Genomic DNA, 20,104 nt, shown 5'->3' with positions numbered 1-20,104 from the left:
TGTTAGGTGGCTAGGCTAACAGATTAGACCAATTTGAAATGTGAGTTTAAGGCTTTAGCAGTGAAGCTGGAGGACACTAGGCTGAAAAAAATTATTTACTTAAAGAGGAGCATATATTGAATTGCTTTGCACTTTTTTTTTTTTTAATTGTTCCAAAGGAAAAGAGCACATAATGAGGCCTTTGGTTAGCTCCTTAAGGAATCCTCACATAGAGACATTGGACATTTAACCCAATGTGCGCATTCTCCAGCCAAGTTTAATGAAGTACACACTCTAAGTTTCACACTTGATGTTAAAAGCAATAGATGGCAAGAATAAGCTGTGGCCAAGGACACAAAGTGGTAAGTAGCCTGTGGACTGCTTTGCCCCACAGATGTTTTATTGGGCTGGCACAGCATTAAACATGCGATCTGACACTTCAAAATTGGGATATGGAGCAACTCTTGAAAAACTGGAAGTTCTGGAAACACTGGGCCAGCAACATGTAGGCACAAATTGGGTGGGGATCAGAATCAGTTGCTTTCAGATGAGGTTGGCAGCACCACCTGGCCTGAGGTTTGGGATCCCTGGATGATGTTATTAAGGTCACAGATCTGGGTCCTCCACAGAGAACAAATGTATGAGCGGGCAGTGCTTTCTATAGACACAAGGAAGCAGTTACTCATGTGAATGTTACTAAAGAAATAATAGCCAATGCCTTAGTGGTTCCCTTTGATCTCTATGTGTTCAGGCCTTGATTATACTAGGAATATCTATTAGTCTTTTAAATTTAGCTTCATCTGGTCTTTGGGAAGAGGTAAGAACCCTTTTCTGTCTGTCTCTTCCTGGATAGCTCAGAAGATGATAGTGGATAATAAATGCTGCTTGTTAATGTCTGTACTTTATATTACTTTATCCAAGAAACTTTAGTGCAAGTAAATGTTATAAATTTTAAAGTTCAAAATATTAAGCCATGGGAAAAATTTCCTTGTGAAACTCACATGGAAACCCATTTCATTTAAAAATGTATGTGGACGTGCTGAGACAGTATTTCTTAACAGCCGTGTATTTACTTCACAGCAGCTTCTGGCCAACTATTTGCTTTCAGTCATCAATTTATCACTCTTCACAACTACACAGGAGGTAGCAGAGATGTGACATAGTGGAGTTTTTCTCCCTAATGTTCATGATTTTGTGAGATTTAATGACCAGCACATTTATCTCCACAGTTAATCACTGAAGCAATAAATGATTTTTGGCTTTGCAGCAGGAAGGAACATATTTTATAGTCCTGACTACAGGCCCCTCTGCCCTGACACTATCATGAGTAATACTTCTTTGGAGGCCCAGGATCTCATTTGAATGAATTTATTTAAAATATATTCTTGCTCCTCAGTTGTTCTTTCTATTATGATTGTGAATATACGGCAAACCAAATGAAATTTGAGTTTTACTCTGCTTTTACTTTAACCTTTAGTGAAATATGAAGCCAAGAGAAGTTATAACTTGGCTGTGCTATTAAACCAAATACAGTTCGCCCTCTTTGAGGGAAAAGTTTAAAAACATAAACTGGCATAATCACATGGAAAAGCCCCCCGCTGAGACTAAGGAGGTAAGTACAAGAAGGGATCCTTCTTTTAATGGCTCATTTTCTTCTCCCCCTACACTTTCAGTGCTGTCTTTTAGACATTTTTTGGGGAAAAAAGGACATGATTCTCCTGGCAAGAATAAGAAACTGGAAAGAAGCAAAGATTATTTCTGTGCAAATGTCCCTTGTGTTGTTTCTGTTCCAAGAACATTTATTTATTTACATAAAGACTCACTGAATCAAAGGTTCATGAAAGCCTAGAATCTGGGTGTTTTAACCCCAGTGACTAAGGTCTGTGTGCAGGCTTACTGAGGCACAGCATTGATTGAGAGTTTAAATGTTTATTTAAAACAGAAATGCCAAACCATTCCACCCTCAACCTTTCAAGCATATGGCTAACAATAAGCTAGTTCTTCCACAACAATGTCAGAGCAGAGGAGTAACTCAGGTTATACTATAACTCAAAAGTGATACTACTAGAAAACTTAAAACACCTACCACTACATAAAGAAGAAAAGCATGAAAAAATCTAAAGAGCATTAGCTACAGAAAACCATTCAAAGGCATTACTACTGCCTCACCTTTCACTTTATCTACCTTTGAACTGGTTTCTGTTTGCATAGTTGTTTGGTGAGAAAAAATCATATGGCTGTCCCAGGCACAATTTGGGAAAGTGCAAATTGTCTCTAAGGCACAGAACTTAGATTCTCAGCCAGATTAATAGCAAATCTAGACTTTCCAAGGGGACATGCTAGAGAAAATGACCACAGTGTTCCACTGCTAGGGAGTGACCCTGCTCTGAACAAGAGCAGGGCTCTCACCCACCTTCAGCACTCACTTTCACCCCACAGTGTCAGCAACGTGCCCATGTCCCTCAGCTTTAAACCAGAAGCAATCCTCATGATGCACACCCAAACTGACCCTGCCTCTCAGGCCTGCTGAGATAGTGAGCATGAGGACATAGGGACATGGCAGGCCAGTCAGTCCTTAAGAAAATCAAAGTTGCATTTACATGATGAACCAAAACCCACTGTTAGGGTTTACAGCAACCCCCAAGTCCCCAGAACTTGTAACTTTAATCCAAGGTTGGCCCTTCCCTTATTTCAAGAAAAGGCTTCAGTGATTACATTAGTACTAATGTACTAGGCTTCCCAGAATTGAGAAAACAACGGGAACATAAAACCAAAGAAGATCCCATTGAACAGAGTTGCCCGTCCCTAGCCATGGGGTTTTCCCAGAGCATCAGCCTTTACACCACCAGATTTAGGGAAATGGCAAAATTTCCATTGCACAGGACGTTCCACAATATTAAACAGATATCAAACATGGTTTGGGGAAAACGAAACAAAATTTAGCTGTTTGTAAGGGAGGTAGGATGTGAGACTCATCAAAGCAGCTCTTATGACTCAAAGTATTAAAGGAACATTTCCTAAGGCTAGGCAGAAACACAAAACTCACATCCTTAAGTAAAACCATTAAATGCCTGCCTAGAAATTTCTACATGAAGTTTTGTTCTTCTAGGAAACTCTTTCTCCTTGGGAAAGCTAGCTTGCTCTTGTCTATAAGGACACAATGAATATGGGATTAGCAGTGAGCTCTCAGCCAAATTCCTTCCACTCAGCAGGTCCTACCTGTTCTGTTAGGCTTCAGGGACTCCCAGGGTTTGGTGCTGGCTTTAGGCCACTCAAGTAGGAAAGATGATACAGATTCACTGGTTATGATATGGCTTCATAAACACCAAAAGGGGAAAAATACTGACTAGACATACAGAAAGGGAGTGTTTGGGGCTGCTGCTGTCAAGCTTAGAACCTTAAAAGCCATGAAAGTAGAGGCATAAGCCTTCTCCTGGGCAGAAGACTGAGTCCCTCTCAGCCCTCTCGAAGTACCAGGTAGAAGCAGCTAAAGGAAGACCTCCATTCCCTCATGACTTTCTCTTAAGGCCATTCCTGCTGCCCCACTGACACAATTCTCTGAGACACCTCAACCCTCAGAGGTATCTTCCAAAACTAGGAAATCCCACCCTCCATCGGCCACATCCTGAAACTCCAGCTGTGTGATGCGGAGGGACCTGCCCTTTCTCACTGAAAAAATTTAAATCAACCTCAGAGGAAAAGCAATCTAAGCCCACTTTTCCTCCTAAAGCATTTAGCTGCATGAAGTAACTGAACTTTCTGGAAACAAGCCCTAGATTGTTTTCACCAGACATACTTTCCCAGACTTAGAGCTCCTGAGAGGGCTCAGAATGCTTCACCACTCTCCAGAGGACACTGGGCGGGCCACGCCTGCTTCCAGCCCACTCCAGCTTTACACTTTTCCCTCTTCCACTCAGAGGTGCAATGCCTGGTGTTTAATTCCCAAGGCAGCTTCCAATCAATGGTGAAAATGATATATGGAATATAAGCTGCTACCAGCGCAATTAAGGTGAGCACTGTCTCCTCTTCAAAGGTAGGATCAACAGATGAGGTACAGAGCTGCTGTTGCTATGGCAGTCACTGATGACAAAGCCAGGGCATGGAGCCCTTCCATTCTTCAAAACAATAAAATCACTTCTAGATCCTATCTAAAAGGCAATGCCACTCTCCAAATGTACAAGGAAAGTGCCTCAGAGCCTCTGCCTTGCGCTCCTTGTCTGCAAGTGAACAAAGCCAGGAAAGCTGCTCTCTGCATTTGGTAAGTGTGCTGTGAAGTTCCCTGGATCCCAGTTTCCTGGGGCTATATAGGCTCAGGAGACTAGAGGCTGGGTCGACAGGAGTCTGTTCCCAGGAGGCACCAGGAATCTGAATCTAAGTCAGGCTTTGGATCCATTTCCATCTCTTCCTTTGCTGTCTGAGTTCCTTTGGAATGCATCCCCACCTGTCCAGATAAAACACAGTTACACATTAGCAACAGTGCCACCTAGTCACAGCAGTTCAGAACTATTTTCAATATCAACTTCTAAGGATTTGTAGCCACAGTCTTGTGAGAAGCGCAAAGAACTATTTTACATAAAGTCCTCACCCTCACATTTGCTGCAGGTAAGATGACCAACTGGCCTGGTTTGTTCCGGCCTGCAGGGTTTTTGGCATGCAGAGTTCTCAGTTTTAAAACTGGAACAGTCCTGGACAAAATAATATTCCTGCCTGCCACAGCTGCTAATCTTACCTCAAGTGTGTATACTACTTTCTAAAGTAATTTCATAGACATTGTTTTTTTTGATCCTCAAAAGAACCATATGAGGTAGGTGGCATTATTTTCTTCTTTTAAGTGAGAAAGCAGGGCTCAGAGAAACAAAGTAATTAGCCCAACACATACAGCTGGTAAATGGCAAAGCCAAGGGCTGAACCCTATTTCCCTGTTCCTAGTTCACTCTATTTAGAACAATTAGTATGGCTCTTTAAAAATAACACAAGCAGCATCACTTGTGAAATATTTGCACTAAAAATGTTTAACCTGAATCTAATCAAGCCAGAAGTCAAACTTTTGGTTTTCAGAAAAGGGTGACAGAAGAACAAGTTAGACAATACCCCAAGAAAACAAGACAAATCCAGAATGTGGGATATTCTATTAAATAACTGGCCTGGTTTCTTCAATAAGTCAATGTCGGCCGGGTGTGGTGGCTCACGCCTGTAATCCTAGCACTTTGGGAGGCCGAGGCCGGCGGATTGCTCAAGGTCAGGAGTTCGAAACCAGCCTGAGCGAGACCCCGTCTCTACCAAAAATAGAAATAAATTAATTGACCAACTAAAAATATATATACAAAAAAATTAGCCGGGCATGGTGGCGCATGCCTGTAGTCCCAGCTACTCGGGAGGCTGAGGCAGTAGGATCGCTGAGCCCCGGAGACTGAGGTTGCTCTGAGCCAGGCTGATGCCACGGCACTCACTCTAGCCTGGGCAACAAAGTGAGACTCTGTCTCAAAAAAAAAAAAAAAAAATAAGTCAATGTCATAGAAATATTTTTTAAAAGGGTGATGGTGGTGGAGGGAATTGTTCTAGGTTAAAAGAAACAAGAGACATAATCAAATGGAATGTAGGGTTCTTAGATTTTGGTCTGATAAAAAATGTAATAAAGGACATTTCTGTAGAGAAAACTGGAGAATCACCTGGATACTGGATGTGAACTGAGAATATTAGTGTTAATTTCATAAGGTGGGATAATAGTATTATGGTTGTTCAGGAGAATGAATGTCTTTATTTTTAGAGATATGTAATTGAGTATCATGATTTTTATAATTTACTTTAAAATGGTTCAGCAAAATAAATAAAGCATATATTTATAAGTTGAAACAAATACAGCAACATGTTAACAACCGTTGAATATAGATAGTGGATATATGGTTGTTCATTGTACTGTTTAAAGATTTTCATAATAAAAAGAAAAAACAAACAGTAACAAAAAACAATGGAAGTTAGGTGATAAAAATGATTCAATCCAGGTAACTGAACAAGACCCAAGGCTTCTGGGGTTAATTACAAAAGTGACATCATGAAAAACTGAGGACTTGCAAAGGAACAAATCTATTTCAGCACTTGGTGTTTTGCTTCTGTGATTCTTCAAAATAGACTTAGACATTGGATAATTCTCGTAATGCTCTCACCTGCTGCCCTCCTTCTAATTTCTTATTCAGCTTCTGTAGTTGGGTAAAAATCTGGAGGTTTTCTTGCTGTAGCTTCTGTTGTTCAGCCAGACACTTTAACACCAGACCCTGCAATCTCTCAACCTCCACCTGCAGAGAGCTGCATGCACAGGCAGGAGTCGTCAGTGGTGTACCCTTCCCAGCACATGTTATTGCAGGATTCAGCCCAAGAGGCTAGAGAGACAAGGAGAGATTATATGTAGGAGGTTCTCCCCAGGTGCTACAGCTCCCCAATCCAAACTTCCTCTAAGTGCAATCAGATTTTACTTTTAAATTACAAGATAAAACATATACACATATGAATATATGCAAGAGAAATAGAAAAATACTGGGATTACAATAGCACCTGACACTGATGTAACAGGGCAAGGGAACCCTCAAATGTCTCAGTCCCCATAGGCTAAGGCAGAAGACCAATTGTCTATTTTGGAGGACACTGAAAAATTTTAAAGTGCTTTGATATCTTCTAATTTAAAACGCTGAAGTGGGAGCTGGGCATGGTGGCACGTGCCTGTAGTCCTAACTACTGGGGAGGCTGAGGTGGAAGGATCGCTTGCCCCTGGAGTTTGAGGCTGCAGTGAGCTCTGATTGGTGCTACACTCCACTACATTGGGTGACAGTGAGACCCTGTCTCAAAAACAAACAAAACTGGCCAGGCATGGTGGCTAATGTCTGTAATCCCAGCATTTTAGAAGGCTGAGATGGGAGGATCACTTGAGACCAGAAGTTTTAGATCAGCTTGAGCAACATAGCAAGACCCTGTCTCAACTAACTAACTAACTAAATAAAACAAAACAAAACAAAACAAAATAAAATGCTTAAGTGGGGAAAAAGCATGATTCAGTTTGGAACAAGTCCTTCAGACCACAGCAAGGATGTAGTGATACACAGTGGATGTGTATAAGTGGACCACACTTTAGAAAAGACTAGAGAGACTGCAGTTAACAGGACCACCAACACAATTCAAGAAGGCTAACTGACACAGGAATTAAAACATTCACCTTGAAGTTTAAAAACCAAAAGGTTTTATTACCTCTTTTGGGAAGCTTTTTAATTATCCCAATCTGGACTTTTCTCCATTCTACTGTACTTCGTTTATAGCAAAGGCCAGCAAATGACAGCCCATGGGCCAACTCTGACCTACTGTTTGTTTTTATAAATAAAGTTTTATTGGAACATAGGCATGCTTGTTCATTATGTATTATTTGAGGCTGCTTTTATGCTAGCTACAATGTCAGAATTATATAGTTGTAACAGAGACTGTATGGCTCACAAAGTCTAAAATAATTACTATGTGGACCTTTATATAAAGAAATATAAAGAAAAGTTTGATGACACTTGTTTATAGTTTTATTGAGATATTCACAACAATTTCATTTCCACAACAGTTAGGTGTATATTAAGTTTGCTTCCTAATAAACTACAAGCTACATACTTCTTATATTTAGAGTTACTCACCCTAGCAGTGTCATGAAAAACTGAATTTGAACTTTGGAATTTCAATTTTGGTACTTCTGAGGCAGAGAGAAAAAGCCAATCCTCTGGTATAGAAAAGTGTTAGCCTATCAGAAATGTGAAAGGGTAAATACCTTAATAGACAGTATGATGACTTTATGAAAGGGCAGCTAGAAGACCAAAAGCTAGAGGAAGAGACAGTGAAGCCAGGAGAACTGGGCAGAGCTCACAATAACTGTTTAGACCTAGTCGTGATGCAAAGGCAAAAAGCTCAGTTACCCAGGCTCCCACTGGGGGCTTGTGTTCCGAGGGAGCTTCAGAGGCCACTTTGAGTCCTTGCAGCTCTTCATAAGGCAGGGTATCTTTCTCAGATTCTGAAAATGCTGCACTTAAGGGAGATGGGCTGTCAGGCATGGGGATGAATTCTGCATTTTCCAGCTCCTATGTATATGAGAAAGAACCTTATCAGTTCTGGTTGCAGTAATTTGCTTTCTCCCAAATTCTTTCCTATAGTTTCCACTGTCATGACATCAGCACCCTCTAGTGGGGCAGAGGGTGATTAACACCACATCTCACTTTACCTGTGAGTAAACTGCCATCCCTTCATCAGAGGAATAACAGTGATGCAAATTCAACTTAAATTCAAGGACAGTCTGGAAAGTCTGGTGTGTTTCTCCAAAACATTTATTCTGCACAGGCTATTCAGTGAATTGGGAAGCTCCAAGGTAATGGTACTGAGTCTGGCTGCCAGGTTGCTTAAGGCTGAGGCTGAAGGTGCAGACTCCTCAAACAACTATCAAGTTTAGTCTTATTTGACAGATTTTTTTTGGGGGGGGGAGTAAAAATTTTAAATTTCACAAACTGTAAATATTCACTGCAGAAAAATGAACAAATACATATGGGAAAAGTAAGCTAATAAAAACCACCAGCAATCCCATCACTCAAAGATAATAACTGTTTAAACTGTCAATATATAGTTCTGTTGACATATTTTTGTGCATTATATATTTTCCAAAAGAATGACATCTATACTAACATGTATTTTTATCCTCTTTTGCATAGTCAAATGTGACCAATTTTTCTTGAAAATAAATATACTTCAACGAAATTCAACTTTCATAAACCATTTTCCAATTGATGGCATTCCAATTGCCCCAATATTCCATTTCTATAAATGACAGTACAAAATCTACAAGCTTAATCTTTGCATACATGCACTACAAAAACTGCCTTTAAGGTAGATTATATTAATTTACATTCACTTGACTAATACAGGTAGGAGAATGTTTTGTATATCTCTTCTTGTTGGATTAAAGGATTAATGATTTGGTGATTTCTTTCTAGGTAGAAATCAGAAACCTAGATTCCTGCTGCAAAACAGTTCATAGGACATGGAAAACTGAGAGATCATGACAGCTCCCTTTTAGTCTTTGCTAAGGTCTTGATATTTCATCTGAGGTACCTCTACCAAAGGAATTACCTTTCGAAGCCAGCCAGGACAGGAGCTGCTGGCCCCACTACTGTTCCCCATGGCCTCTGTGGGACTGATTAAACCTTCCATTCCTCGATCTGCTTCCATTGTTCCTCGGAAGCCTCCACTTGGATCAGGAGTTTCAGATTCCTGCTGACTGTCCTCCTCTTCACCACAACCACCTCCAGGGCTAGAGCTCTGAACCACTGACAGACACATAGTACAGAAGTAGAGAGAGCTTTGCTATGCAGCAAGAAAGATTTACCATCTGACAGTCCCACTCACCCTGGAAAGCTTCCTGGAATTGCAACAGTGCAAGTCAGATACTGGGGACTAAATTTTTATTTCTTATACAAAGTATTTGGGTATCAGGATGTTCATAATGATGATTCACTTCCATTTTCAAATTTGCTTACCCTATATCCATAGCAGATTATCAATATTTTAGAGCATTACTGAACAATATCCCCAACCACACAGCTCATCAAATCTAACACCTATGCTTACTCTGTTTCTTTAACACATACATTCAGATTCTAGCATCCACCATAGACATTCATTTTATATAAAACACCAATTAAAGTTGATAGATAAACTCACCACTAACTCCCTGTCTGGGGGAAAACATGAATGGTAAATTCTTCAACATTTAATGTGAGCATTAAATTTTAAAAATATAATAGCTGGTTCTTTTATATCATGCAACATATTCCAAATTACTTTAATGAAGATTACCTGATATGTGGTCAGGAAACAAAACTGAATTTTAATATGGGCCAAAGAAAAATATAATTAAGAAAATAAATTTGCCAAAACTAAAAAAAAATTGCATGGTATATTCTAAGGTTAAATGTAAAAAAGTGTGTATTACTGTCTGCCATGCTGGCCTGAGGACTGATTGGGCCACCTTATGATCCTACTGAAGCAGCAGAACTAAAGTTACCAAAATTAGCTCTGAAACTTGTTTTTGTTTTAAATGGCTTTTAAAAATTATGTTATATTTGAAATATATGTAAGACTATTTTTAACCTTATGTGTAAGTTTTGATGCCTACCAATAAAACAAACATATGTGAATCAGCCACTAGAACTATAATTACACCATCAAATATGATAGTGACTAGCCACATGTACCCATTTAAGTGTAAATAGAATTAAACATTCAGTTCCTCAGTCACATAAGCTACTTTTCAAGTGCTCAATGGCCACATGAGGCAAGTGGCTACTATACTGAACAGCACAAATATAGAACATCCCATTGTCACAGAAAGATCTACTGGACAGTGATGAACTAGAGCATCACCTGGATCACTGTACCTGCCTTGTGAATTCCTTTCTTCTTTGGCTTCCTACCCAAAATATAACCATTCTGATTAATTCTGTATTTATCACTTCGTTCTTAAAAACCTTATCACCTATTGACATACTCTTAAACAATACATTATTATTTATTTTGTTTGTTTTTAAACTTTATAAAAAGGCATGTAGTCTGCTGCCACTGCTTTTTACATTTCACATTATGGAAATATTTGGAGATGCTGTTCATTTTCACTCCTGTTTAACAGTCCAATGGATGGTTATAACACATTCAATCAACAAATATTTATCAAGCATTTACCAGGCCCTGTTCTAGGCAATGTAGATAAAATCTATGAATAAAAATGACAAAAATCTCTGCCCTTATAGTCTTGTTTACATTTTCTGGCCAATGAACATTTGCTTTTAGTCTTATGCTTTTCCTTTAAATACTTTTCCAGCAAAACAAAGTTGTAATAGAATAGCTGTGCTTAGCAGAAAAGATATTCAGTCATTGTGATATGCACAAATAGAGATGCTGAGCAATGGATTACTTAAGGAAACCAATAAAAGGTATAAGTGTATGTGTAAACTAAAGTTCAACAAGTCTAGATCATATATCTAACTGTTTCATTTTGGGAAATATATTAATAAATAATAAATAAATATGCTTATTTACTTGTTTTTTAGAAATGGTGTATTGCTAATGTTGCCCAGGCTGGTATGCACTGGCTACTCACAGGCACAATCATAGCACACAACAGCCTTGAACTCCTGACCTCAAGTGATCCTCCTGTCTCAGCCTCCTGAGTAGCTGGGACTATAGGTGCACACCACCGTGTCCAGCTTTAATCTGCTTTTATTTTGGGTGTTTATGGGTTTTGATTCCACAAAATACTGGAATCCAAGTTCTGAGACATCAAAAACTACAGAAACTCTAGCAGGTAGAAAACCAAAAAGGAACATAGATTCAATCTCCTGGCATGGTCCCAAATAACAGAGAACCATAAAGAAAGCAGTCAAAGGAAAACTATCAGAGAACTTTGGAATGGTTTTCCTAATCATGTTGAAAGTTTAGCTAACTTTTATTTCTGAGGACCTGTTTTAAAGGACTATTTCTATAGACTGGAGTACCCCTGGGAATACCATGGAAATAAAGGGCAGAGAGGACCTTTAGCCCCTAGGGCTATAAGAGAAGGAATACTATATAAGTCACATTACAGTGCTGGGCAAGCCACTTAATCACTTCCATATGCACTGGGGGCAAAGAAGATATACTTTCCCTCAGACCACAATATAAAAGTCATAACTTATTGTGAAACCCACCAAAATATGATCCTCCCTCTTAATCACTGTATACCTCATTTCCTAAAGAAATTTTCTATTTTCCCTTCAGTTTTAGAGACTGCATGGAATCTAACCCAAAGATCCACACTTCAGAAAACCACTGGTACCTGACACATTGCTACTCACCTGTTCCAATGGATAAGCCACTGCTATTGGAACGGATGGTCTTAGAATTCAATACTTTCTCTGAGAAAAAAATATTTGGTAGGTAAGCACTGTATATAGATATAGGCAAGAAAAGTGAGAGAAGACTAAGATAGAGAGATATGTGCTATCCCTGACTCCAAATAACTTTATAATTATTACTGTTTTAGAAATTCATACCATAACCCAAGTACCACTTTCTATTCTAACTATATTCATTATCTAAAGTAGCAATTCCCTACTTTGGCTCTTCATGGAATCCTGGGAAGCTTTAGAATGTAACAATATCTACGTCCCACCACGGAGATTTTGATTTAATTGGTCAGGGATAGGGTCTGACAATGGGATTTTTTAAAACTCCCCACGGAATTCTAATGTGCAGCCAAGGTTTCAAACCACTGATCTAAAACAATGAACTTGTAAACCCTTACACGGGCATTTAAAATTTAGTTCTTAACAAAGTAATCTTTATGCAAAAGGCATTTATGATTTAAAGTTTCTTCTAAAAGATGTACTGAATGTTTCTCAAGAAAGCATGAACATAAACAACAAACTATTAAATAATTAGCAGATGATGACTAGAAGTAACAAAGAGAGGAGGCAGAGCCCAAAATTATATTTAAAAATGATCAATTGATGGTAGATGGCAAAGGTCTAGGAAATGACAGTGTTCTGTTCCTACCACTCGATATGGCATCCCTGATCATTATAGGACTTATAGAAGTAGCCTCTTTTTTTCAGGATACTTCTGTGTCCAAGAATGTGACCAAGAGTACCTTAAGAGATGTGAGTCTACCCCCTGTCAAAGCCATCCCAACGCTACACATATGAAACTCTTACCAACAATGAGAATGGTATGCCAGCCACGGCAAGACAGGTCTGGGACGTGATGTAGAGATCCAAAAATAGGCCGAGGCCATGAGGTACAGATATCAGAGCCATGTGGTCTCTCTGTGGGGGTCATGGCCAGGCGGCCATTACCACCATTGCCCCAGGCAAAAATGTGATTATCTAGAAAAAAATTAAACGGCAGATCATTTAACAGAATAGTGGCTTTCCAACTCTTTGTGTGGCCCATCTTTATGACCTAGAACTAGAAAAACTATGTACGATGTGCCTATGTACACTATGTAGTAAACGAGGGAAAGCTGCTTATTCCCCAATATAAAGCCTAAACTCTTCCTGATCACACCCACGTAAAAATGCCCACTGCTCCTACATACTGCCATTCATTCATTCACTCATTTGACATTTTATGGGTCATTCAAACTTTTACTGGGCATCTACTTCATGACAGGCATCACTGTATGAGGTGATAGAGCAGTGAACAAAACCAAGTCCCTGCCCTTATGGAATTAATATTCCAGTGGGGGGAGACTAATAATACATAAATGAATAAAAATCTAAAATTTCAGGTAGTGATAAGTGCTATAAAGGAAGATAAGTAGTGAAAAAATAAGTGGAAATAAAGAATGGTGGGGTGCGGTATCATTATTTTAGATAGGGTAGTTAGAAAAGTGTCTTTTGATACTGGAGCAGAGATATGATTGAAGTGGCAAAGAGAGTTTCCAGGCAGTAACAACAGCAAGTGCAAGATCCTGTGTAGGTAATGTTAGTAACACAAACAAGGAACAAGGAGGCCACTGCAGCTGGAGCTAAGTAAAGGAGGAGAAAATGGTAACAAAAGGTCAGGAGGTGGTTGGGGTCCTGGTAATGTAGGACCATGCAGGCCATAATGAGGACTTTGTTTCTTACTGACCGATAGAGGGAACCATTAGAGGTTTTGAACAATAGGTATTTAAAAGGATCCCTCAGGCTACCATGAGGAGAACTGACAGCAGAAGAGCAAGGGTGGCACCAGCTGTAGTAGTACAGATGGTGAGAAGTGGTTAGACATATTCTTAAGATAATCAAGATGATTTGCTGATGGATGGGATGTGGCGTGTAGAATGGAGATGCCATTTACTGAGATGGGAAGGCTGCAGGAGGAATAGGTCTGGGCCAAAAATGAGAAGTTTAATTTTGAATATTCTAAGTTTATTTGAGATGCCTATAATTTCTTGTCCAAATCAGGTCTTTTTTAAAAAATATTTTTCATTTTTGAGACAGGGTTTTGCTCTGTCTCCCTGGCTAGAGTGCAGTGGCATCATCACAGCTCACTGCAACCTCAAATTCCTAGGCTCAAGTAATCCTCCTGCTTCAGCCTCCTGAGTAGCTGGGATTATAGACAGATGCCACCATGCCTAATTTTTTTATTTTTAGTAGAGATGGTGGCTCACTCTTGCTCAGGATGGTCTCAAACTCCTCCTTGAACTCCTGCCTTGGCCTCCCAGAGTGCTAGGATTACATGTGTAAGCCACCGTGCCGGGCCACTGGCTAATTTTTCTATTTTTTGTAGAGACAGGATCTTGATATGTTGCTCAGGTTGGTCTTGAACTCCTGGCCTCAAGCTATCTTCCTGCTTCGGTCTCCCAAAGTGCCAGGATTTCAGGTACTAGCCACTGAGCCCAGCCTTCTTTTTTTTTTTTTTTTTTTAATGAAAAGAGGGTGCTGGCCAGGCGCGGTGGCTGGCGCCTGTAATCCTAGCACTCTGGGAGGCCAAGGAGGGCGGACTGCTCAAGGTCAGGAGTTCAAAACCAGCCTGAGCAAGAGTGAGACCCCGTCTCTACTATAAATAGAAAGAAATTAGTTGGCCAACTAATATATATAGAAAAAATTAGCCGGGCATGGTGGCGCATGCCTGTAGTCCCAGCTACTCGGGAGGCTGAGCAGCAGGATTGCTTGAGCCCAGGAGTTTGAGGTTGCTGTGAGCTAGGCTGACGCCACGGCACTCACTCTAGCCTGGGCAACAAAACTCTGTCTTGAAAAAAAAAAAATGAAAAGAGGGTACTATTAATGATTAAGCCAGTACAACAGGCATGAATCAGACTGATCCAGGATGACTGGGCTATATAGCCACCCTATCTTTAGACATTCAAGTCAAGGAGCTGTTGAATAAATGAGATTGGAGGTCAGGGGTGGTGATGTAAATATGTCAGTGTATACAGGGGATATAAGAGAATGAGCTCACTTTGGTGAGAGGACTGAACTTCGGGGCACTCTAGGGCTTAGAGGAGTTGGACTCAGTTATCACAGCACATGAAAGACCTGTCTGTACTAGTCCCCTACCCTACTAGACTGTGAGCTCCTTGAGGACAGGGGCTTTCTGAGATGTATTCTTTTATTTTCAGAGCCTAAAAGAGGACCTGGACATGAATAAGGCTATCGAGTACAGTTCAGAGAACAGAAACATTGTCAAGAGGTAACATGCCCAGCCATGGAATCCAATTCTACACTCCTCGTTCTGAAGTTTAACTCATGAGGTATATAGATCTATTCAAGAAACATGACCTCTCTGAGACCCTGTCAGAAAGTGCTACTGAACTTGCTGCACTAAATTTATCCTCAGTGATATGCTGACTCTGTCCTCCTAAGTACTGTTTCCATTTATCTAAGTCTGACAAGCAGTTTGCTCCCTAAACTCCTTTGTTTTGAGACAAGCAGGGAGGGTTAATGTGCTGCTCCAAAAGCTGGTTTACTTAATTACATACAGTAACAGATCACTTAATTGGCACTATCCCTGCCTGAGACTCCTCATGTGTACATACAGGCACAGACCAAAAGAAAACAAGGATATTTCAGAGTATGAGCAGCAACAACAAAAGTTGACGAGTCAAAAGATAAGAAGATCAAATGTGATTTGTTGTTCACCAATCATGAGAAAAAAGTGGCTACATAAATCAAGAAGTTCAGAAGACAATACAGGAAGAAGCGAGAAAAAAAAAGTGGAAGAAAGAGGGATGGGAATGAAGGATGGCAACAGTTACAACAAAGAAAGAGAAGCAGACAGAAGCAAGAAGATAAATGCAGAGAAGAAATAGCCTCAGGAGAAAAGAGAGAAGAAAATCAATTTAGACCAATTCAGAAAGCAGAGAGGAAAATAGTCCTTCAAGCTTTAGCGGTCTCTAATGATATCAATGCTGTACAACTGACCCTAACCAAGAAGCAAGATTAAATTATTCTGTTATCTCCAGCCACCCAGTCAATGTTTACTGAAACCAACAACGTGCTGGGCAAGGTATATATAGAAGTACTTGATAATTCTTGAAACATTTTACAAAAAAACATAAAGCTAAAGTGAAAAAAGGAGGAACTTAGAATATTAACTTGTCATTATCTAGAAATCTGATCTTTTAAAAAGCTCAATATGCATAACTGGCCACTAATTTAATACAAATAAAAAGTAAATGCATGATTCAGCTATACAAATAACCAGTCTACCTCTTTCCAAGTCAAAAATTAAAACAAAGCCATGTGTCCAGAAAGCTTGAAATGACAGGTACAGACTCACCATCAGTGGCAGCAATGGTAAACTCATCACCACAGGAAACCCTGATCACTTGCTTCCCACCTAGGGGTCCCCCCAACAGATTGATTCCCAGACGCTTCTTGTAATTTCCAACGCCCAGCTGCCCGCACTTATTGCAGCCAAATGTCAGCAGCCGGCCTCGCTCTGAGGGGAAAAGCAAAAATAAATAACCAGGCACAAATGGGTGATTAAACAGAGAAAAGATGCAGCCAATGCAGAGTTCCATGGACTAGCTTCTGGCTGTTAGATAATATAGGTGTAAACTAGCCACATGATCCTGGACCTATGGCAGCTAGGGTATCTAGACAATATATCCAAGGAGACTGGTTAGTGACAATATTGTATTTTCTCTCCAATACGGCAGGATTATAATGTGGAAAATGGGTACTATCTTAGAATACTCATGGAAGATGCTAATTAGAGACAACAGATGTCTGGAACTATAAGTGTGGTGTTCTCATTAAGGGATATATTTATCCTGCATTTATAATGATTATTAACAAAAATGTGTACTTGAATGCCTAACTTGTTAATGAGATAATCCTAGATGCTAGGGGGAAATCAGAAGGATATATATATATTGTTAAGAAAAGCTAGTACTTGATAGGATAAAAAAGCCTGAGCTACTAAGGCATGTAATACAGTTGTAAATTAACTCACCATCTATAGCAGCTGTGTGCGTCTTGCCTGGGGCAATGGTACGGATCTTATAAAAGGACAACTGTTTGGCCAAGGTAAAGGAGGTTGTGTAGGGAACTTCGTGGTAAGCCTGAAACAAAGTAAAAAACAAAGATTCATGATTTTTTTTTAAAAAAAGGAGGAATAATCAGGCTGAGAATGGGCCACAGTGACCAAAAGGCAAATTGTGTTACTAAGAAGAAAGTGCCAGGTAGTTTCCATCTCCAGCAGAATACAAGAAGAAAAAAGCTCAACAAAGAATCAGAGAATTCAGCATATGAGGCAGTACTTTCTGACAATAAAGTTTTAGATTCTAAATTAGGGTATAAGAAATATGAACTCTCTATCCCAGAAGATATTTATATTATTATAGAATTGCTAGCATTTGCCTTAGTTATACATTTTGCATACCTAACAAAGGCAGGGCAAAGAATTAAAATCCTTAAGACTCTCCAGCCCATAAAGCAATTAGTTTTCTGTGATCTAATTTCATCTATAGGGTAGTGTTTCTCAACTTTTTGTTAAAACCCATATTCCCTGTGAATTAGCATAAAAAAAGAATCCTCTCATGTGAGTTTAAAGCTTCACAACAAATCCAATATTATAACAACACAAATCAAGTAATGGTAATTCCGAACATGCCTTCTCAAACTAAAATGATGCTATCTCCAGCCTTGCCTTGAATTTGCACTCTTCTTAATAGAATCACTACTTCAGAGACTGCTTAAAAATGAACTTTTACCTTTTTCATTAAGTCAGAAAACTTGTCTCTGAACTTGATTCTTTAGAAAATGACAAAAACTCATTATATTAACACAAACAGGAGACTAAGACAGTATCAGTGGTGAATATCACGATATCCTAGAAGGGGGAGAATGGTAATTACATTTAATAAGCCTATTGTAGGATCAGTGACTTGGGAACCAATCTAAAAAACTCCAAAGGGAGGCCGGCGCGGTGGCTCAAGCCTGTAATCCTACCACTCTCTGGGAGGCCAAGGTGGGTAGATTGCTCAAGGTCAGGAGTTCGAGACCAGTCTGAGCAAGTGCGAGACCCCGTCTCTACTATAAATAGAAATAAATTAATTGCCTAACTAAAAATATACATATATAAAAAATTAGCCGGGCATGGTTGCACACGCCTGTAGTCCCAGCTACTCAGGAGGCTGAGGTAGAAGGATCGCTTAAGCCCAGGAGTTTGAGGTTGCTGTGAGCTAGGCTGATGCCACGGCACTCTAGCCCGGGCTACAGAAGTGAAAGTATGTCTCAAAAAAAAAAACAACAAAAAAAAACTCCAAAGGAAGAGGACACATGGAAATATTTCTTTTTTATGTTAATTTTCTTATTTCTATTTAAATGACAAGGTAGAACCTGAATTCCATCATTTTATTCTTTGTAATCAATTTATTTATTGAGGTATAACATACTACAAAATACTGCACAGCTTGATACATTTTTCTATATGCATATACTTGTAAAACCACTACCCCAATCAAGATAAAGACCACTCCCGTCAGCCTAGGATTTCTCCTATCTCTCCTGTTAATACCCGTACCCCTCCTCCCAAAATAGTACCCAATATTTTGACTTCTGCCATTGTAAGTTAATTTTGCCTGTTCTTGAACTTTACATAGTTGGAATCCTATAGCACGTACTTTTTTGTGGCTGGGTTCTTTTGCTAAAGACAATGTCTGTGAGATCATCACTTTATTCTTAAGTCAAATTCTATGGTCACTAGCCAATAATAGCATCCCAAAGAAACAAAGCAGGCACTCACTTCATGGTTGATAATGCCAGACATACACTGATTCAGACCCAGTTTGTTGAACTCATTGAGTCCACAGGCAAGCACTTTGCCTGACTGGGTTAGCAGAAATGTCCCATCACAGCCACACTGAACTGCAACAATAATTAAGGCCTTAGGAACCTCCACCTGCAAGAAAAAAATAAATAAATCAGAAAAAGAAATCCCAAATACATAATTCAGATTAAGAAAAAACCCTCAATTTTTTACAAAAGTAACATGCTGCATTTAGCAGAATGACTACAGGGAAGTAAGGGTTTCTGTATTCTCTTCAGATTTGCCCAGTGGCTTAGAGGCTACTATTTTCAAAAAGGAGCTCAAGTTTTATAACATAAAGGAAAAGGCAGCAGTTCCAGGTCACCTAAGCAGACAGCCCCAGTCAGTATGTTTTAGTAATAGGTTCTACTAATAGGGAAACTTCTCAGAAAAAGTTGGGAAAGAAGAAGCTTCAATCCATTACTGATTTTGTCCTCTGAGATGGGAGGCTGCTTATCAGTTACAGAAGCAGCTCATATTCCTGTGGGGTCCCAATCTGTCATTTTATAGGAGAAGTGACAGAGTACTGAGGTAGCAGTTAGGACTTCCAAATGCTTACACCCTTCTGTAGCTAAACAGACAGAGATGGAAAATGGTAGGGGTGACGGGTGTGTGGGGCCACGATGGATGTATGTAAAGCCTGTAACCTGGACCCTCAAGTTTGTATGATAGCCTTTCCAGGGGGAGAGGAATAGCCGTGGTGAATCCCAGTGAGAACAGGGATAAAACATAATTTAATTTTTAAAATGTAAATAAAAACTGGTTGGCATAGTCAATTAATCCACCTTCCAGTGGGTAAACCTGTGCCCTAGATGGGTATGAGAGAGATGTGACCATGCTTGTCCCTCCACTGGTCTCAGCTTCTGTGAGCCCCTGGCAGTGCCAGCTCTGACAGAGCTGAGAGTAAATAGATGTTAAGTTTCATACAACATGACCCTAAACAAATACAACAATTTCATCCAGTGTTCAACTGTAGAAATAGGATGGTAAAATGTCTGTGCAGGGTTAGAGAGAGTTTACTGCTTTCTAATATCTTCTTGAGGGGTTTTCCAGTATTTAAGTAGATATATTTTGACTTTTCTACCATACACACTGATTTTAGCTCTCCTCCCTGAGTAAGATGTGACAGTGTCCACAGTTACTATTAATACATCCAGTTTCTCAACTTTATGATTTAGTCAGATGATAAGATAAGACCACATGGTGCTAAATCAGAAATCCTACATAGTCAATCTCCCACAATATTTCCTGAAATAGGAAATATTTAAAAAACAAACGCCTTGAT

The 20,104-nt window shown here is 39.6% G+C and overlaps 1 protein-coding gene across 3 annotated transcripts in view; it reads right to left on the bottom strand.

Moving 5' to 3' along the window:
- Window positions 1-1,892: 1,892 nt before the first annotated feature.
- The window catches only part of NEK9 (NIMA related kinase 9), a 47,356-nt gene continuing 29,144 nt past the window's right edge, over window positions 1,893-20,104 (bottom strand). For all 3 annotated transcript variants that reach the window (XM_012742220.3, XM_012742228.3, XM_012742236.3), the window contains 9 exons: window positions 18,757-18,912; window positions 16,963-17,071; window positions 16,285-16,446; window positions 12,735-12,905; window positions 11,877-11,936; window positions 9,118-9,314; window positions 7,917-8,078; window positions 6,144-6,356; window positions 1,893-4,420 (listed from right to left, as the gene is read on the bottom strand). In XM_012742220.3, the coding sequence (XP_012597674.1) occupies window positions 4,298-4,420; window positions 6,144-6,356; window positions 7,917-8,078; window positions 9,118-9,314; window positions 11,877-11,936; window positions 12,735-12,905; window positions 16,285-16,446; window positions 16,963-17,071; window positions 18,757-18,912 (1,353 nt within the window). In that variant the 3' untranslated portion in view covers window positions 1,893-4,297. The remainder of the gene's footprint in view (window positions 4,421-6,143; window positions 6,357-7,916; window positions 8,079-9,117; window positions 9,315-11,876; window positions 11,937-12,734; window positions 12,906-16,284; window positions 16,447-16,962; window positions 17,072-18,756; window positions 18,913-20,104) is intronic.

The sequence above is a fragment of the Microcebus murinus genome, chromosome 6, assembly GCF_040939455.1.
Source record: "Microcebus murinus isolate Inina chromosome 6, M.murinus_Inina_mat1.0, whole genome shotgun sequence".
Classification (NCBI taxonomy): domain Eukaryota; kingdom Metazoa; phylum Chordata; class Mammalia; order Primates; family Cheirogaleidae; genus Microcebus; species Microcebus murinus.
Note: the sequence above shows the minus strand (reverse complement) of the source record. Positions and strands in the feature narration are given on the sequence as shown.